This window comes from Meleagris gallopavo, chromosome 22 (assembly GCF_000146605.3).
Source record: "Meleagris gallopavo isolate NT-WF06-2002-E0010 breed Aviagen turkey brand Nicholas breeding stock chromosome 22, Turkey_5.1, whole genome shotgun sequence".
Lineage (NCBI taxonomy): Eukaryota > Metazoa > Chordata > Aves > Galliformes > Phasianidae > Meleagris > Meleagris gallopavo.
Genome location: NC_015032.2, coordinates 7,524,575 through 7,541,938, shown reverse-complemented (window position 1 = coordinate 7,541,938; position 17,364 = coordinate 7,524,575). Strand labels below are relative to the sequence as shown.

Here is a 17,364-nt window from a genome sequence, read left to right as displayed (position 1 = left end):
CGTCCCGCAGCGCCCCGCCTCCCCCGGCCCCACAGCCCCGCAGCGCCCGCCCGCATCCCGCGCCCGGCGCAGCAGAGCCCTGGGGAGCGCACGGGCGGCGGCGCTGCTGCAGGTCACGGCCTCGCGTGTCCGAACAAACGGAGCCCTCTGGTTGCAGGTGCCTTCTGCATTCCTTTGTACGTGCCCTATGTGCTGACAGGGAGATGGATCTTCGGGAGAAGCCTCTGCAAACTCTGGCTGGTAGTTGATTACCTTCTCTGCACTTCTTCGGTCTTCAACATCGTGCTGATTAGCTATGACAGATTCCTCTCGGTGACAAGAGCGGTGAGTCCTGGCACGGCAGCTAAGAGGGGAATGACTCTCCTCTGCTTTGTTCTTTGTTAATTAAAAGCTTTCTGAGTCGTCCACAAAATTGTTAATCTTTCAGCCTGGTGATTGGAAAGAAATGATCATCCACAAATACCTAATTCAGTTGTGGCTTCCGATGAGTGTTTCTGGCGTACTTAACCAGACCCCGCTGTGCAGACGTGGTATGAATTGCAGAGATCTATCATCTCTGGGGCAGACAAGCAGATTGCAGACCCAAAGCTAGGGAGATTTCAGTGCCAACTTCAGCAGGGCACTATGCTCAGGTCTGTGGGTACTGTGAGGTGTGGTGAAAACAGCCTTGCCCAGGCTGATCAGAGCCACAGCTGCCAGATTTCTCCTTGACTCCAACTGCTAACGTGGGTCAGCTGCACGGCACCCGGGTTCTGAAGAAGGCAGAGCTGAATGCCTGGTGTGTGATGCATGCCTGTCCCCAGGAGGTGCAGCATAGCTAGGGACAGCTCAGGCGTGTGGCTTGGAGCAGCAAACTGCTGGGCTTGAACTAAGGCTGTACATTTCCACTGAGCAGAACGCACGTCTCTTTCTGGGGAGGTGCAAGATGAGGGTTCTATGTCTTCCTGGCAGGTGTGTGATATATCCAGCAATTGCTTGTGCTGCCTGTGACATGTGAATTTGTTTCACTGCTGTGATATTGCCTCACAGCTTTACCAGAAATGCCAACAGTGTGTTTGTGAAGTGCCTCAACCAGTTGATGTGTGTGGCCGTGCTTATGGGAAGGTTTCCTCGTTGCAGGTCTCCTACAGAGCCCAGCAAGGCAACACCAGGCGAGCAGTGCTGAAGATGGTGATGGTGTGGGTATTAGCATTCCTGCTTTATGGACCTGCCATTATCAGCTGGGAGTACATCTCGGGTCAGAGTATCATACCCACTGGGGAATGCTATGCTGAGTTTTTCTACAACTGGTACTTTCTCATGACAGCCTCCACACTGGAGTTTTTCACCCCTTTTATCAGCGTAATGTTTTTCAACGTGAGCATTTACCTGAACATACAAAAGCGGACCAAATTACGCCTGGATGTTCTCCATGAAGTGCACAACCAGCCCTTCGCTGAAGAGATGGAAATGAGCCCAGAAACAAAGTTTGCTTCAAAATGCTACAAGTGGGAGCAGAAGGAGCCAGCTGAAACTCTCAGCCTCTCTAAGAGTGAAGCACAAGCAGCAGCTTCCACCGGTGCAAAAGACCTGCTGACAGCCAGCTCGGGGAGATCCCAGTGCTGCAACAAAAAGGGCTGTAAGAATTCAGCATCCGCACTGTCCTTAGAGAAAAGGATGAAGATAGTCTCCCAGGGCATGACCCAACGCTTCAGGCTCTCCAGAGACAAGAAAGTAGCCAAATCGCTGGCAATCATTGTGGGTATTTTTGGCATTTGCTGGGCGCCTTACACCCTCCTTATGATTATCCGTGCTGGCTGCCACGGCCACTGCATCTCTGACTACTGGTACGAGACTTCCTTTTGGCTGCTGTGGGTCAACTCAGCTGTCAACCCCGTCCTATATCCTCTCTGTCACTACAGCTTCAGGAGAGCTTTTATTAAACTCCTCTGTCCGAAGAAGCTGAAGATTCAACCTCATGATCCCCTGCAGAACTGCTGGAAATGAAGCTATCCTTGGGAAAGCCTTTGTAACACAGGCGTAGTATTGCTTCTTCAGAAGCTGGGATCACTGCTCTGTAGCAAACGAGGAAGGCAGCTGGGAGATCACTGTTAACTTATGCCAGTTCATCACCAACAAAACCAAGCAGAACAGAGGAAGGAGGAGGTTGGGTTTTTTCCATTTTAACGTTAACCATAGGCAGTGATGTGTCCTCCACCTGCACAGCAGAGCTCTGCTGCCACCTAGTCAGCCTGAGCAGCACCAACATTTTGTTGAAATAAGAAACCCAGAAAATAAATACCTACCCCAAACCCACCGGACTAAACTCATGTTTAAATCATTAAACTAAAGGTTACGTGATTGCAAGCCTGATTTTTACTGAGAATGGGTTTTGTTTTGTTCTCTTTACACTTAAGTTATTACGAGATGATACTGCAAGAATGAACCACAGAAAGAAAAAATGCCTCATTTATCATTACTACTACAGCAGCTACAGCCATAATGTTGATCCTCATTGCATATGGTGCAAGGTATGTCCTTTCCACTCTCCAAGAAGGGGCACATCTCTGCCCCAAGGAGTCTGCAGCCAGACTGAGCTTAAAGCCAAGCTTCCTTTAAAGCAGGAGACCTTGGTCAAGCTGATCTAAGCAACACATTTATCATTTTTTCAATTGTCTTTTTTAAGCAATCAGCCAGCTTTTTCCACAGACAGAACATCAGATTCAAGAGACCAGGACTCTAACCTAGCATGAGATATTGGGCATTTTACTTCTGCTTCTCATCTCATTCTTCGTCATGCTTGCCCACATAGACTCAATAAGCTCTTTGGGAACTGGCAGTATGACCACAAAGCAAAAGAGTAACTCCCATCTCTGCTGGCACTGCTCACTGCTGTAGCAATACAAATACATCATCAGTTGCCATGGCAAGCGCTCGTGTTTAACAGTATTGCAAAGGAAGCTTGAGATCATAAGTCTGAAGACTACATTTATAAATGGAAACCCAATCGCTGTGAAGTTGTACCCACAAGCTTATGATGCTGTGGTTGCCAATTACACTTAGCTATTGCAAATAGTTTCTTGGCTGTTGCTAGGAATAAACAAAAATGTCATCCTAATTTATTCCAGTGATGTTTGTTGAGTAGATCAATATTGTCATCTGAAGTCATGCTTAAATGATGTCTTGTTCTGTGTATATGATATTGCAGTCTTGTGACAAGCTCCATCAGGCCATAAGATATGAACTCAAATACATGTTTTGAAGTAAGTGTACTGAAAAGTGCCAGTTGCACTGCTGAGCCTTGTGTACTTTCCTGTGTCTACTACCTTCTGAGAACGCCAGTAAAGTACTTTTATACAAATATTTCATGGGAAGCAGGATGTTGTTAGAAATCATGAAATCCAACATTATGAAAACAAAACATGTATGTATTTGTCTGAGGAGACAAAGCCAATAAAGAAAAGGCTCCTGAAAAAGCTGCATTTCTTTTACTGCTGATTAAATGGGGTCTGGATGTCACACAAAGTTGGTGGTGAGAGCGCGGCACTTAATTCTTTCCGACTGTTGTCTTTTCCAGAGCATGCTACGTGCAGCCCACATCTGAAAAGCTTACCTTTAATCTTTGTGACTCATGAAATCCACTCAACTGCCTAAAAAAGACAAAATCATAATCACAGAATCATAGGGGTTGGAAGGAACCTCTGGAGACCAGCTAGTCCAACCCTGTGCTAAAGCAGGTTCCCTGCAGTGGGTGATGTGAACAAGGGCCCAATTTCCAGCTGTGTTTCTTTTCATTTGCTCGTAAAGAGAGAGAGGGCTGCAAGATCCAGCCTGATAAGAGAAAAGTTATGTTACACCTACAGAAAAGGGTGGAGGAGTTGTTGGTTCAGTCTTACCTGGTATTAAATAGCAGCTTTCATGCTTTCATCCTCTTATCTTTTACCAGATAACTTATCTATCATTTAACTAGAAAGGAAATTTAACAGAAAATATGAATCTGAAAGAACTCTTTCTGTTCTGTGGCTAACAGGTAGATCTCTGACAAATTAGATGTGAGAATACTTTCCACGCTATGGTTTGTTTCTTACTGACCAAATGAATTCACTAATGAAGAATTTACCAGTCTTTCCTATATGAGACATTTGCCTGAGCAAGGATGGATTGGTAATTGAGCTTTATGGTAGAATAAAGCAGGGAGATGTCACAGGTGGCTGGTGCTTTTTTTCCTTCTTCCTCCACATTGCAATACACATAAAACATGCTATTATATGACCAGACCAAACAGTACCCACAGACCAGAGCTAAGGGAGCATATGGTGAGTTACCAGGTTCTTTTTCCTCTTTCTGTAAAATTGTTCCTTCCTAGAGTTTAAATTCAGTGTATCAAATTAAAAAAGAAAGAAGAGTTGCCACTCCTAGCTGGTTTTCCTGCACGTGATGAGCTGAGCAAGAAGGCATTTAAAAAGGAAGTTGCAACTGTTTGTCTGAATTCTGAAAACTGTTGTTTCCATTCTCAAATTCTTAGCTCGTAATTAAATATTTGCATCCTGAAGACGAGCAGATTTTGTCCTATGTCCGTGGCAGTAATTCTATTCAAAAGCAATGAGACCTATTTTAATTTTTGAATTGACTTTGCAGAGACATGGGCTGGGATTTCTTTTTCTATACATATTCTCTCAGTCAAACAGCTAAAGCTGCAAGCAACACAGCGTTAAGAGGCCGATAAAATGCATAATACTTGTAGAGTTGATGGAGATTGCTCTTGCTCCCTGTGATCCATAAGGCCACACTGTACCTACACTCAACTCCATGTGCCATCTCTGCCAGTGCCACAAATCCCTGAGTCCCACTAGTGACACCAGTGTATTTCTGTATCATTTAGAACCCAGTGCTACTTTTCTCTGAGCTGTCAGAATGGACCATGTTCCTTTCTACAGGGTAAAGAAATGGGCAGGTTTCATCATAAAGCTTTTGCACGGTATTTCCATGGTCGCTGACTGTTGTATGTGCAGAAGATGCTCAACACATTTTCAGATAAGAACTGGGTGAACTGCAGCCATAGATCCATCCTAAAAGAACATTGGTTTCTCCCGTTTCCCTTTCCATATCTCCCTGGATTTCAATAATGTTCCCATCACACCAGTAATGTTTTAACTGCAAGAAAGTGATATCAAGATGAGCAAAAAGCAGCCCCCAAATTAACAGAAGTTATTTTATAAGATAGGAGCAGTACATCATTTTGCTATAAACTGGGAAAATATAATTTGGGAATCTTGTAGAATTCTTCATGGTAATTATCTCTTTTTGTATGGGAGATTGCACACGCCTATGCTTGTACCAACATGTGCACAGATGATTGGAAATAAACCTGTGCCTCAGTGATTAAACACATTCATGCTTCTTTAATTCCTGTGAAAGAGGACAATATGAGTTTGCGGGTTTGCAAAGAACAGGGTTTGGATTTTCAACATTATGAAGTATTTGAAGTGAAAAGGAGTGGTTCAAGATATGCTGCAGCCATGAGCAAAGAGAAAGAGAACTGATGTGAAGGTCGGCTGTGCACGTGCAGCTTCAGCTCACACAAGACATCACATTCAAGTGCCTTTGCAGCCCTGGAAGGCCAGGCTCCCACACAGCCCTACTCAGTACACAGGTACTGTATGGACCAAAAGGTTGAGATAAGGACTGAAACGTCAACTGTTCAGCAAATAAAGTTTTCCTTGATTGTTATGGAGAGGTTATACGAATCTTCAGCCATCGTTTTCAGAACCCTATCTGTCTGTATCCTGGTTCTAAGAAATGACTTCTGAGAATCAGCTAAACTTAGCTGGAAGTTATTTTAGCCCCTGGCAGATTTTTCAGACAAGATTCCTTCCTGGAACTAAAGCTCCTGCCTTGCCAAATACAAAGGAAAACAGAGGACTTTTGCCCATATATGAACTCACACCCAAGCCTGCTGTTCCAACTGAAGCCTTCTGAGCTGGTCTGAACTTTCAGAGCAGCTGATGACGAATTCAAACACGGATAAAGGATATGTGAATTCCACCGATTATTAGTGTTCAGATTATAAATGTCTATGTGCACTTGGCCTAAGGAGCCTCGAGGCATAATCAAAAATGAACTGTGAAAACAACAGAGCCATTAGACAATGCAGGGCTTCTCATCAACTATCCTAGCAAAGCACTTGGAGACTTTTGCTACCAAACCTGCAAAACAGTTGCCCTACTGCTACTGTCCAGACAGAAACCAAGCAGATTGGACCTGTTTTCAATAAAAAATGAGAAGGATGACCAACAGTAATTATAATATGTGTCAAGTATATGTGGAAGCACATAGGCATAGAGAGAAAAAAAACAACACCAGCTATTTCCAGAGAGAAATACCCAATTTATGCCTGCAGTGTTAGTAAATACTATTCACACAGTTGTAAATTGTCCCCAGGAGTTTTTTTAAAGAAACAGGCTAGGTGACCTGCTGTAAGACCTGCTGGGAGATGATGCCAACGCTCTTCTCTTAATACAGATCTACACTCCATTAACCACAGGATGTAAAGGCAAAAAAAAAACAAAAAAAACCAAGGCCTGAGCTCCCTTCCCAGAGCACTGTTTGCATATCAATAAGCTAACAAAGAATATTTTTCAGCACAGCTACTTTCTGTGTAGCTCTGTATTGCCTCTACCCCAATCACCAACAATGAAATGTCTCTTAATGCAGATAGAAGACCCTGCTCCCACAGCCTCTCTTCAGAGCCCTTCCTTAGTTATGGTTTCTTATTTGTTCTCCCCAACCTGTAGTTCTATGAATGGCTTCACTGTTCCAGAGACACGGCTGAAGCTTCATTTGCTAGCATAGGAGGCTACAGGAGAAGAGATAATGCAAGAAGGAGCTTTTGCTGAAAATCACCTACCTGGGATAATTAATGACATTTGCCAAGAGGGAAACTGGGAAGATGTAATTAGTACTTGTTCAAATCGGAATATAACGGTTTCCTTCCGTGTTTGTAAGTGAAAAGGCATTCTTATGGCAAAACTAGGATGGAAAGACACTAGATTAGCAGCCTTGCAAGAGAGAAGTTTAACAACACGGCTTCTAAGAGTGAGGATTTGTTTTTCACAGCCCCAGCCCTGGTGCAGTGATACCACCACAACTTTTAAGCACAGACCCAGTCTTGAAAGAGGCCATCTCCACTCTAAATGACTTACTCTTCAAATAGATGGAGCTGAATAAAGAGTATTATTACCTTTATTTCCGATGTAGGAATTGCAGGCAAGAATAAAAACAGTTTGCTAGCCAGCCTGGATGAGTGCCAAAAAGGGAAAAGCTTTTATTTTTATTGCTGTAGTCCAGGACGCGTGGCTATTGCTTATTACTTATGGTATTTGCAAACCACAGCTTTACTCCCTAATTTACAAGCCACTCGCACAGTCTGAGTATAAAAGACAACCAATATTTAATCCAATTACCAAACATTATAGGCAGTGCTAAGCGTGCACATTTGTGAGGGAAAAACAGGACTATTATTTTTCCATTTGTAAAATTCTACAGCCCAGTACAATGTAAAATGTGACTCAGATGCACCAAGCAGGACTTCTTGGTGTGTTCTAAAGGCTTTTCTTATACAATAGAAACCTGTCAATAATTCCAAGGCCCCCCACCATAACATGCAATGATTGTGTATCAGGGATGGCAAGGACAGAGCATGAGAGGAGGAGTGATGGTGCATAGGGGTACAAACACCACAAGTATCCATCCTGTGCACGTCAATGTAAAGCTCACGGCAAAAGTGGAATTTTTACAGGCAGGCTGGGCCCACAACATGGCATCGGTCCTTTTAGGCATAAAAATGCACCTGTGATGTGGTATGGACTTTTGAATTCTTTTATCACAATGTGCTATGGTTTAACAGCACAATTAACACTAAGGAAACCTGCCTGCAGTGTAGCTAATCATCTCATTCGAGATATCTCAGCACTCACAAACAAGCTCTCTTCTAGGAGGGCAACAACAGTTCTGGCAAACACTTTAGCTTTAAGTAACAGCTCACACACAGCTTCAGTCATTAGAAGCTGTTTATTGAACAACAAACAATGATAGGAGTTGCACAGAGAATTCCTTGAATGTTAAGCTGCACACAGACCCTGCAGTGTTCCTGAACTGATGATGGATTGACAAAGCAGAGCTATTACCCTCTATTGTGAAAATAATTTACTCCCTAAAAAGCACAAATTCAATACACCATTGCAGCTAAAACACTGTTTAATATCTGATACAGCTTGTATTCAAAATGTATGTGGATACAGTGATATGTAAAATACTGGCATGCAGCCTATGTTAAGCGCTCTCATGACTTGGAATTAAGCTGTTATTCAAAAGCTTTCATGAAAGTAACAAGTGGGAAGATTCTTTGTTGTTGCTGCTGATAGTTTTAATCTATACCAGGGCTGCACACTACAGAACCATATGCACAGAAAAAGGCTGATGCTTATTCCAGAGTAAGACTGAGGTCAAACATGCATGGATGGTGATCACTGCAAGGACGGAGCAGAAAGGCAGATCAGAACCTCAGCAGAGGATCAAAATGCCCACCATACCCTTTCTGAGGTTCTCACTGGGAAGAAGTCATGTGGACAGAAGCGCGCAGAACAATTCATTAAGAGCTGAAATCCCTCAGAAATTCCCACTGGAAATCCCACATGTTCCCAAGCTGTTTCAAAATGACCATCTCAAAAATGCTTTCTGATAACACAGTTCTTTGAGTAATTTGCCTGCAACAAGCAAGAAAAACAATCCTCTTTCATTCGTCCCTTGGGAGCTAGCCCCAGTTCAGTGATCAAAAGACTAAGAACAGGAAAATCAACTATTTAAGGTCTTCATATCGAGTTACTTGAATAACTGTTTTCATCTCAGCAATTAATTCACCTAGCACTCACTTAATAGAGGGTCATTCAATCACAATTTCTGATCAATATTAATCACTCACAAATGTGGCATGAGAAGACATCAAGACAGCAAGTAATGCATCAGAACTGCCTCCTCCATACCAAGGCGGGCTGAAACACGGGCACCAGTGAGCCTACATGCAAGCTATACAATGGCCAAGAGGTATTTGTTCTGACAGGATCCACCAAACTGCCCCAAAAAATGGATACATCAATCATCAGGAAGAAGAGCAAGCACAAAACACTGAATGAGTTTATTCTTTATTCCATTACGTCTGTGACGCTCATCAATTATTTTTCCATTAATATATAAATACTGGGGCTGTATTAAAATGAAAGCAGGCAGAGTTCCATTTTTAGCTTGAATATTCACTGAAAGCAAATTTCAACTTTTGTACTCATTCATCAATAATGAGTGAAGTAACCTAGTTAGTTACACGTAATATTGGTTTTGTTCCAGAATAAACACGTTAAGAACTTAACTCCTGTAGCACTAACTTCATTTAGTCTTAATATAGAATTCTAGAACTGCTCTACGCTAATGAGTTTCACGAGCCATTTGAATATATTTAGTCAGCATTAAAAAAAGTCACTATCTTTGGAATGCTTAATGATAATTTACATGAATGAATAGTGCCAGTTAATAAACTGCACGTGCTGATGTAGCAAATCCTGTTTTGTATAATGTGGAAAAAAACCTGAAAGCCTCTAGATGTGAAGCAGGGCACAGACAAATATGTTCTAAAATAATCCAGTAAAAACGTCAATTTCAGGCAGTGACTTTCTATGAGGCTATTTTTTACATGTCCTGTCTGGACAATGCAAACTAGCTGCCCAAACTCATCCTCCTCATTCCTAACAGAAGAAAACAGCAGGAAATGAATAGCCACCCCACAGTATGATTGCATGAATAAGATAATCAAACTATGGATAGCCTATCTGTACTATCACAGATATCTTCTTGACAATCAGCATATAAGTAATTACACTGCCTCATACAAATATTTATCTTCATAAACATTTTCCATTTGTAGTGGAAGATTAATTTATCTAGATTTGGACAGTGAAAAGCCAACTTCTATCACTGGTTGATTAGTGTGCACACAAAGGCTGCACTGGGTGGGAATTCACACATCCTTGGGAGAACAGCTACGTTCCTTTCTCAATGGAAATTAAGCACTGAGGAAGCAAATGTCAAGATTCAAATAAAAAAAACATATTATTATGACTGAGTTTTTCCATGTGGTGATAAAATCCAAAAAACCCTTGACGTTTTCCAAGATATCGACTGTTACCACACATCTACAGAGCGTGCATTTCTCTGGTTACAGAGATAAAGAGGCACCTGCTGAGGATTTGAACAACAGAAGATAATTTGTTCTGTGATTGGTGTCTCACTTGGTAATCAGCATTAATATGTCTGGATCTAAGTGCACTACTCATTTTAAAAGGTGATTCAGCCTTTATAAAACATTTTCAGCATGTAAGTACAAAGCTTTTCGTGCTTTGTGTCTTATTTTACCCAATATCCAAGACATAAAATCTGAACATGCTGCAATGTTCCATTTCAGTTAAAAAAAAACAACAGTCTGGACCAAGGTAACCAATGCATTATGCCAGAGTGACTCCAATTAAAATTAATGGAATGTTACCAGAATAAAATGGATTGTAACAAAGTTACCCATTACCTCTTACTGAAAATAAGCATGTAGAGATGAGCAAGTTTTTAAACCCCCCAAATATGAATAAATTCAGTCTTTCCAAACCTTTATAGCACAGGAACAACTAACCCTGTTTAAAAAGATGGGGAAACTTAATGAAAGAAAGTTGGAAACTGCACTGTGGAAGACAAAAAACAACAAAGCTGTGTTTTAAAGGCCAGGCACACTGCAATATTGGGATCAAGTCAAGCAGAATCAGGATGCAGTTTTAATTTATACCGTGTGCACAAAGATATCACATTTCCTTAGCAATGGAAGGGATCTAAATCCCCTTTCAGGGAAATGATAGGGCTGTGGGTGGATAGAAGAGGTGCCAAGCAGAACACTCACCCACTCTCGCTACACGCATTGCACAGTGGGTCCAGTAAAAGATACTAGGAGGGCTGCTTCAAAAGTAATGCCTCCTATTTTACGGGCTGTCCCACAGCCTCAGAGGTGGATGTTGGTGGTAGGGCAGTAGAGACTGAACCTTCCTGACAATATTTTTTTTTCTCATAGAACGGCCTGGGTTGAAAAGGACCACAATGCTCATCTAGTTTCAACCCCCCTGCTATGTGCGGGGTCGCCAACCAGCAGCCCAGGCTGCCCAGAGCCACATCCAGCCTGGCCTCGAATGCCTCCAGGGATGGGGCATCCACAACTTCCTTGGGCAACCTGTTCCAGTGCCTCACCACCCTCTGTGTGAAAAAGTTCCTCCTAATATCTAACCTAAACCTCCTGTCTCAATTTAAAACCATTCTCCCTTGTCCTGTCACTATCCACTTCTATCCACTATCCATTTCTCATCTGTTCCTACCAATGGAATGAGTTTCCTTTGTAAATACCTTACTTTCAGAAGAATCAGAGGTTACTCCTCATTTCTATACCTTGTAAGAAGTAGTGTGTACAGGAGACCATCATAATAAGAGACCATAATACTTTAGGAGCACTATCGAAAAAGGTGACCCTAACTATAGCTCTGCATTGGGCACAGTCACACCTGTTCGGCATTACTTTAGACCTTTCACAGGAGGTTACTTCATTCAACAGATTTATATGGACTACAGAAATTTGAAGCTCCAACAAACGCTTGTTCCATCAGTAAAATTGAAGCTATTTGGCACTTTTTATCAACAGAGGAAGGGATATGTGCTCCTGTAAAACCTCCCTGAACCCTGTAAGCCTGTGGTTAAGAACTTGGTCTGTCATCTTAGAACAGGTGGCTATAAACATTAAGAACAAAGAAACCAATTAGAGGATCCATAGGACGTTCTGTTGAGCTGTCCAGCAACCTGCTGTGCTGTTTGCACATCACTACACAAAATGTTCTCCAGTGAAAGCGCTGAGATGGTATGAGCACTAGTCAGTGTGAGGTCTCTGAGTAAAGGGTGTTTAAAATGGTCTTTGTCACTCTCAAAATTCTCAAGTACATTTCGACAGAACACTGAGTATCTGTAAGTACTAAACAGCTGCAAAGTTAAATGTTGCTGAAGAGCACAGAGGCCTAATAGTGCTGCACAAAACCAATAAAGACAACAGAACCAAATATTAAGTTCAACCTCATTCAGTCTGGTAAATCCTAGGGGATGAAGCAAGCATGAAACAAAACATGAGAGCCTCTATGGGATCTAATACTTATGGTTTTATTTTTCCTTGATGATACCTGGAACAGTATCATTGTTTATTACACACAGATTGCTTCCCACACCCAATGAGATGCAATTACTCAGAAAGTGAATTTAAAAGAGGTAATTACCAATTTTACTTTTTTTTCTATTTAATAATTCAAGCACTTAAGTTACACTTGCACTTTTTCAGAACAAAAACCTGCTGCTCTTAAGAAAGGGCACACCCTTGCTTTCTCATTCTTGTAAAGTTAGTTCTAATTCATAATCATAATCACAGATCTCAACCCAACAGCAAAGGGGTATGAGGGTACAAAGACTGAAAGACTGCTCCTCTGCAGTCACAGGCAGCCAGAGGGAAAAAAAAAGGCAAGAAAGCCTACCTGCTAAAGATGCACCACCCAGAAGAACTGAAGTATTTGAAATGAAACCAAACAAAATGTTCCAAGTGACAGAAGCAGAATTATCAGCTTTTCTGTAGGAAAAAACGCTGTTCTAAATCAAAATTTCCCAATTCCTCAAGAAGAAAACTTAACACGTTTTGTATACAGTGAGTTAAATAAAAAACTGTTTCCACCATAAAAGCAAAGCATTGCATTTATTTTATGACATCTAAAACACCTCAAAGGTGAATTAAAACCTTTCAACTGAAAGCAGCCCAGACCAAACTCACAAGCTGTGTGCAATACATTCAAAATAAAGAAACAACAAAGAAAACGACACATGCAGATGTAATCTAATCAAATTATGATTTTTCTTCCTTCCAGCAGTTTGTAGTAGCTCTGCTTCCTACCACTTGACTGGGCTCTGCCCTTGTGCTTGTTCCATCTTCACGTAAGTGTCATACAGCTCTTTCAAATGCATTAACAGTTCCTCTAGGTTGTCTCCTGTCAATGCAGACAATGCAATGACTCTGTCATTTATCCGTTCTTTAAGGAGTGGTAGATTAATCCTGGACTCAGCAAGGTCGATTTTATTCCCAATGACAACACAAGGCCTTGTAGACAATCCTTTTTTGTATTGTTCAAGTTCATATTTTAAGTCTTGCAGCTGAATCCATGGCTGAGACACAGAGAGATCCACCACATATAAAAGAAAGCAGCATCGTTCAATATGCCTTAGGAAGGCCATCCCGAGGCCCCGGTTCTGATGAGCACCTCTTATTAGGCCAGGAATGTCAGCAACTACAGTGAGAAAAATTTCACAGTGAATCCAACACACTTAACAACAAGGACAAAGTCTTTCCCGATCCACTGCAAGTGTTACAGAATTACATCACAACACATAAATGTTAAGGATAGCTAATGTTAAACCTGGCTGCTATTATCTTACACCCCTCAGATTTAAGTTATTCCAATGAAGACAGAATTCAGATGGCTAGTTTGATATTAAGGCTACGTATAAGTATATGTGAAATGGGCTTTCAGTTTTTTTGTTACATCAAGTTTGAAGTTCCACAGAAATAATTCAACAGAATTGTTAACTTCTACAGCATTCAAAGATGAAGCTGTGTGACACAAACTGCTGTCAGGATACGCTCAGTGTACTGCAATTTTTACCTGCTACTTGTTCATAGTCTTCATAGCGGACAATGCCGACGTGGGGGTTCAGAGTTGTGAATGGATAGGCAGCCACTGCTGGCTTTGCGTTGGACAGCGCTCTTAAAAGCGATGATTTCCCAGCGTTGGGAAAGCCCACCTGGAAGACAAGCACCCATTAAAGCCACAGTTCAAGGTTCATTCCAATAATAGTTTAAAAAAAAAAAAGCTTTTACAGATGGAGAAACGTTCTCCCCATAGGGACAGAACATTAATTTTGCTCCTTGGTTTCCCTCCTTTATTTATAGGTGACATTTCTCACAAAATAGATCAAACATAGGAAGATCTCCGTAATTTATTTTTTAGTGCAATACTGAAGCACTTATTTTAATCTGAACAAACATTACGTCACTTCTCATTTCATCTGTGTTCTAATTTTATCTCCACACTGTAGTGTTCATCTGTAGATTCTGCAGACAATACCTGCTGTAATATCAGTGAGCATTAATCATTCATGAATTTTGGACATTGCTTTTCTATAGATACAGTTAATTTTAGCGAAAGTAGGATGAAGCAGCAAGAGTCTGACAGCTCTGCAAATCACTTTGGACAGCCTCCTACCAAATAACAGCAAGAAAGCATCAAGTTGCATCTCAAAGCAAGCAAGCCAAAAGGCCAATAAAAATGTTATCAGACATTATTTCTTCAGTCAATCAAATGTCATCCTGCAACAGGGAAGGTGAAGAACCATAGCAACACTCACCAATCCTGCATGAGCTGTTGTCTTGAGTTCCAGATGGAGGACCCTCTCCTGACCTGGCTCTCCCGGTGTAAAAAATGTTGGAGCTCGCTCTTCATTGGAAAGAAAAAAGCGATTACCTTTCCCTCCAGCTCCTCCATAAGCTGCAACATACTCTTCACCATGTTGAGTGAGGTCAGCCACAACTACCCCGTCCTCCTTTACCAATGTACCTATAGGGACCTTAAAACAAAGAGAGATTAACTTTAGTGTAGCACCTCCAACGAAGCCTGCACTGTTCTGCTTTCTCTAGGAATATTATCCCACGAAGCAAAAGCAAGTCAGGACTGTATTTTGGTCAGATGTACCTTCCAAATAAGTCTAATTTTGATGAATAACGAAAAGAATTTTGATCTGCCTGTGTGCCAACCAGCCCTGCTCCTGCAGGGCAAGGCTTCCTGTAAAAGTGTACAAGATATGTTCTCTTCATGAGTTCATCAACCTTGAAAATGAGCAATGTAAACATAAAGCTAATATAGCAACCAGAACCTTAACTTACTTTAACATAAACACATGCTCCATTGGCTCCATAACAGTTTTTGCTTCCTCCTCTCTCTCCATGAAAACCCTGATAGAAAGGGAGGACTGAAGAAAGTGATTTCGTTTGCTGGTCAGCTGTAAAGCAAAACATGTGCATTTTAAAGACACTGTTTTAGCAGAACATGCAGAGTAGAACTCTATCTTGACTCTTCTTTCTGTTTCTGACTACTACATTAATACATATCTGATTCACTATCTCAACATAATTTATCAGGGAATACTAATATCAGTGTAAGTTGTGAAGTTTAACTGCCTTTACTTATCTGCTTAGGTTTGTTAATCATGCATTTCATTAAGTCGTTCGTTCCAAAATGTATGCAACCATGACAAAATCCTCAGGAAAATATGGCTGGCAGATTAGCAGATTTTGCAGCAGAGTGGTAGCACAAGCAGCCTTACCTAGCTTAAGGGTAAAATATGTTGGGTTATCTTTATGTAGCCAGGTAGAAGCCAATAAAACATTTACAAAATTCCACGATTTTTAAAACACTTCCTAAGAGACTCTTCTAAGGCTGTCAGTATCACTTATACCCTTCTCACCACAGCTCAGAACAAAATACAGAAGCAAAGACAGCTTAGAGAAAAATAACCTCTTCCTTGTGGAAACAAAAAACCAAACCGAGCAACAGGAGTAAGTTGATAAGACAACAGGAAGTAAAGCAGATTTGTTGAGTTTTACCTTTTAAAATGACATGACCTCCATCACCTCCATTTCCACCGTCAGGACCTCCAAATATTTTTCTAGGTTCACTGTAAAAAGATTGACCTCCTCCTCCTCCTTGTCCCCCAACCACACGCACTCTCCGGTGATCCACAAAATAGCGGGTCTGCAAAGATGATGAGATTTGTTGCCTCTAAGTACAGTTTATCACAGACACCATTCAACAAGCTAACTGCCCTATAGAACTTAATAATGTGCAGATGTGCTCCTTTTGTCATGATGAGTTCCTCTAAACTGTTGTAATTCACAGAAAAATTTAATACAGACTACAAAGTGCATCTCTGACGAAAAAAGGAATCTAATTATCAGTATTTTTAAGAGTTCCTTTAAAACACAGAGAGCATGCTGATACAACCTAATGAAGCAGATACCAGATGTGCAAGTTAAAAAGAGCTCACAACAGAGAAAGTATCTTTCCAAAATGATTATGTACTGCTGACACAGATAGCATACGAGAGCTATTGCACTGCAAACCAGAATCACTCAGTCATCGTGCTCTTATTCATGCAAATAAAATGGAAAAAAGACAAACAGATAAGCTTCTAAAAATTGAACTAAAATCTACAGAGGACATAATGTCTGTGTGGAGGGATGTTCTCACACTGACTCATTGCTTTCTCTACCTGGTGATGAAAGCAATACAAATTTCAACCTATTAAAAACTAAGAAAATTAAGGAGAATGATAAAAAGTAGAATAAGTGGAGTTACTTTTAATATCTATCACAAGCAGTTGCTCAAGGGTTAAGGTGAAGAGAATTCTAGATTTTGGCCTCATTTCTGACATGACTTTAGCATCTGGCTTCTGGCTGTGCTGTGCTTTGGCTTTCCTGCCAGCAACAGCAAGCTGAAGGCACCTATCTGTAGGAAGTGCCAGTGTAAATGTGGGAGAAATGAGAGTTGCACCCATGCAGGTGGGTGGAACTGTTCACACAGCGTGAACGCAGCGTGCAACTCAGCTGCACCAATGCATGAATTGCGTGAGTTACCACGGGGCTTTATACTGAGAATAAGAGTCATTTTTATTAAACTGCCCAAACAGCATGCGTGGGATAAGATAAGCGTTATCTGAAGGCAAGCGAGCGGACAAATGGAACTCGTACACAACGAGAGCTCCCTTCGGAGCAGCGCTGCGACAAACCCTCTCAGTACAGATCTGGCACCACCACATGGCGACACGGGGAACTCGTTTTAAACTGAACCGTATCGGTACCAGGAGAGAAGAAATTCCATCCACACACGAAGAGAAGGTCCTCTGCGGTTTCTCCAGCACCAAAGGCAGTTTCTCCAGCTGCCTCCTCCACAAGGCTGCAACGCCCCGTGACAAACAGCGACGGCCGTTCGGAGGGCAGGGCGAGGAGCGGAGCAGCGCGGTGCGCAACGCAAGCACTCACCAATTTCTTTTCCGAAATGACTCTTTTTTGCCTCAGCCGCCTGTTCTTTGAGCACGCGGGGCAACTCGTGGAGAAAGCCGGCTCTCGGCCGGGCAAGGATCTCCATACCGACAGCACCCGCAGTCCCAGCG

General features: G+C 41.8%; 2 protein-coding genes across 2 annotated transcripts in view; one reads left to right on the top strand and one right to left on the bottom strand.

Annotated features, from left to right (window-relative positions):
• HRH3 (histamine receptor H3) overlaps positions 1-5,273 on the top strand; it is a 5,589-nt gene extending 316 nt beyond the window's left edge. Inside the window, exons 2-3 of the mRNA XM_010722498.3 lie at positions 11-324; positions 1,120-5,273. Of these exons, the coding sequence (XP_010720800.1) occupies positions 11-324; positions 1,120-1,986 (1,181 nt within the window). The 3' untranslated portion in view covers positions 1,987-5,273. The remainder of the gene's footprint in view (positions 1-10; positions 325-1,119) is intronic.
• A 7,079-nt stretch (positions 5,274-12,352) lies between these two features.
• Positions 12,353-17,364, bottom strand: part of MTG2 (mitochondrial ribosome associated GTPase 2) — a 5,610-nt gene continuing 598 nt past the window's right edge. The window contains exons 2-7 of the mRNA XM_003212020.4: positions 17,234-17,359; positions 15,800-15,947; positions 15,080-15,195; positions 14,545-14,763; positions 13,803-13,941; positions 12,353-13,427 (exon numbers count right to left, since the gene is read on the bottom strand). Of these exons, the coding sequence (XP_003212068.2) occupies positions 13,033-13,427; positions 13,803-13,941; positions 14,545-14,763; positions 15,080-15,195; positions 15,800-15,947; positions 17,234-17,359 (1,143 nt within the window). The 3' untranslated portion in view covers positions 12,353-13,032. The remainder of the gene's footprint in view (positions 13,428-13,802; positions 13,942-14,544; positions 14,764-15,079; positions 15,196-15,799; positions 15,948-17,233; positions 17,360-17,364) is intronic.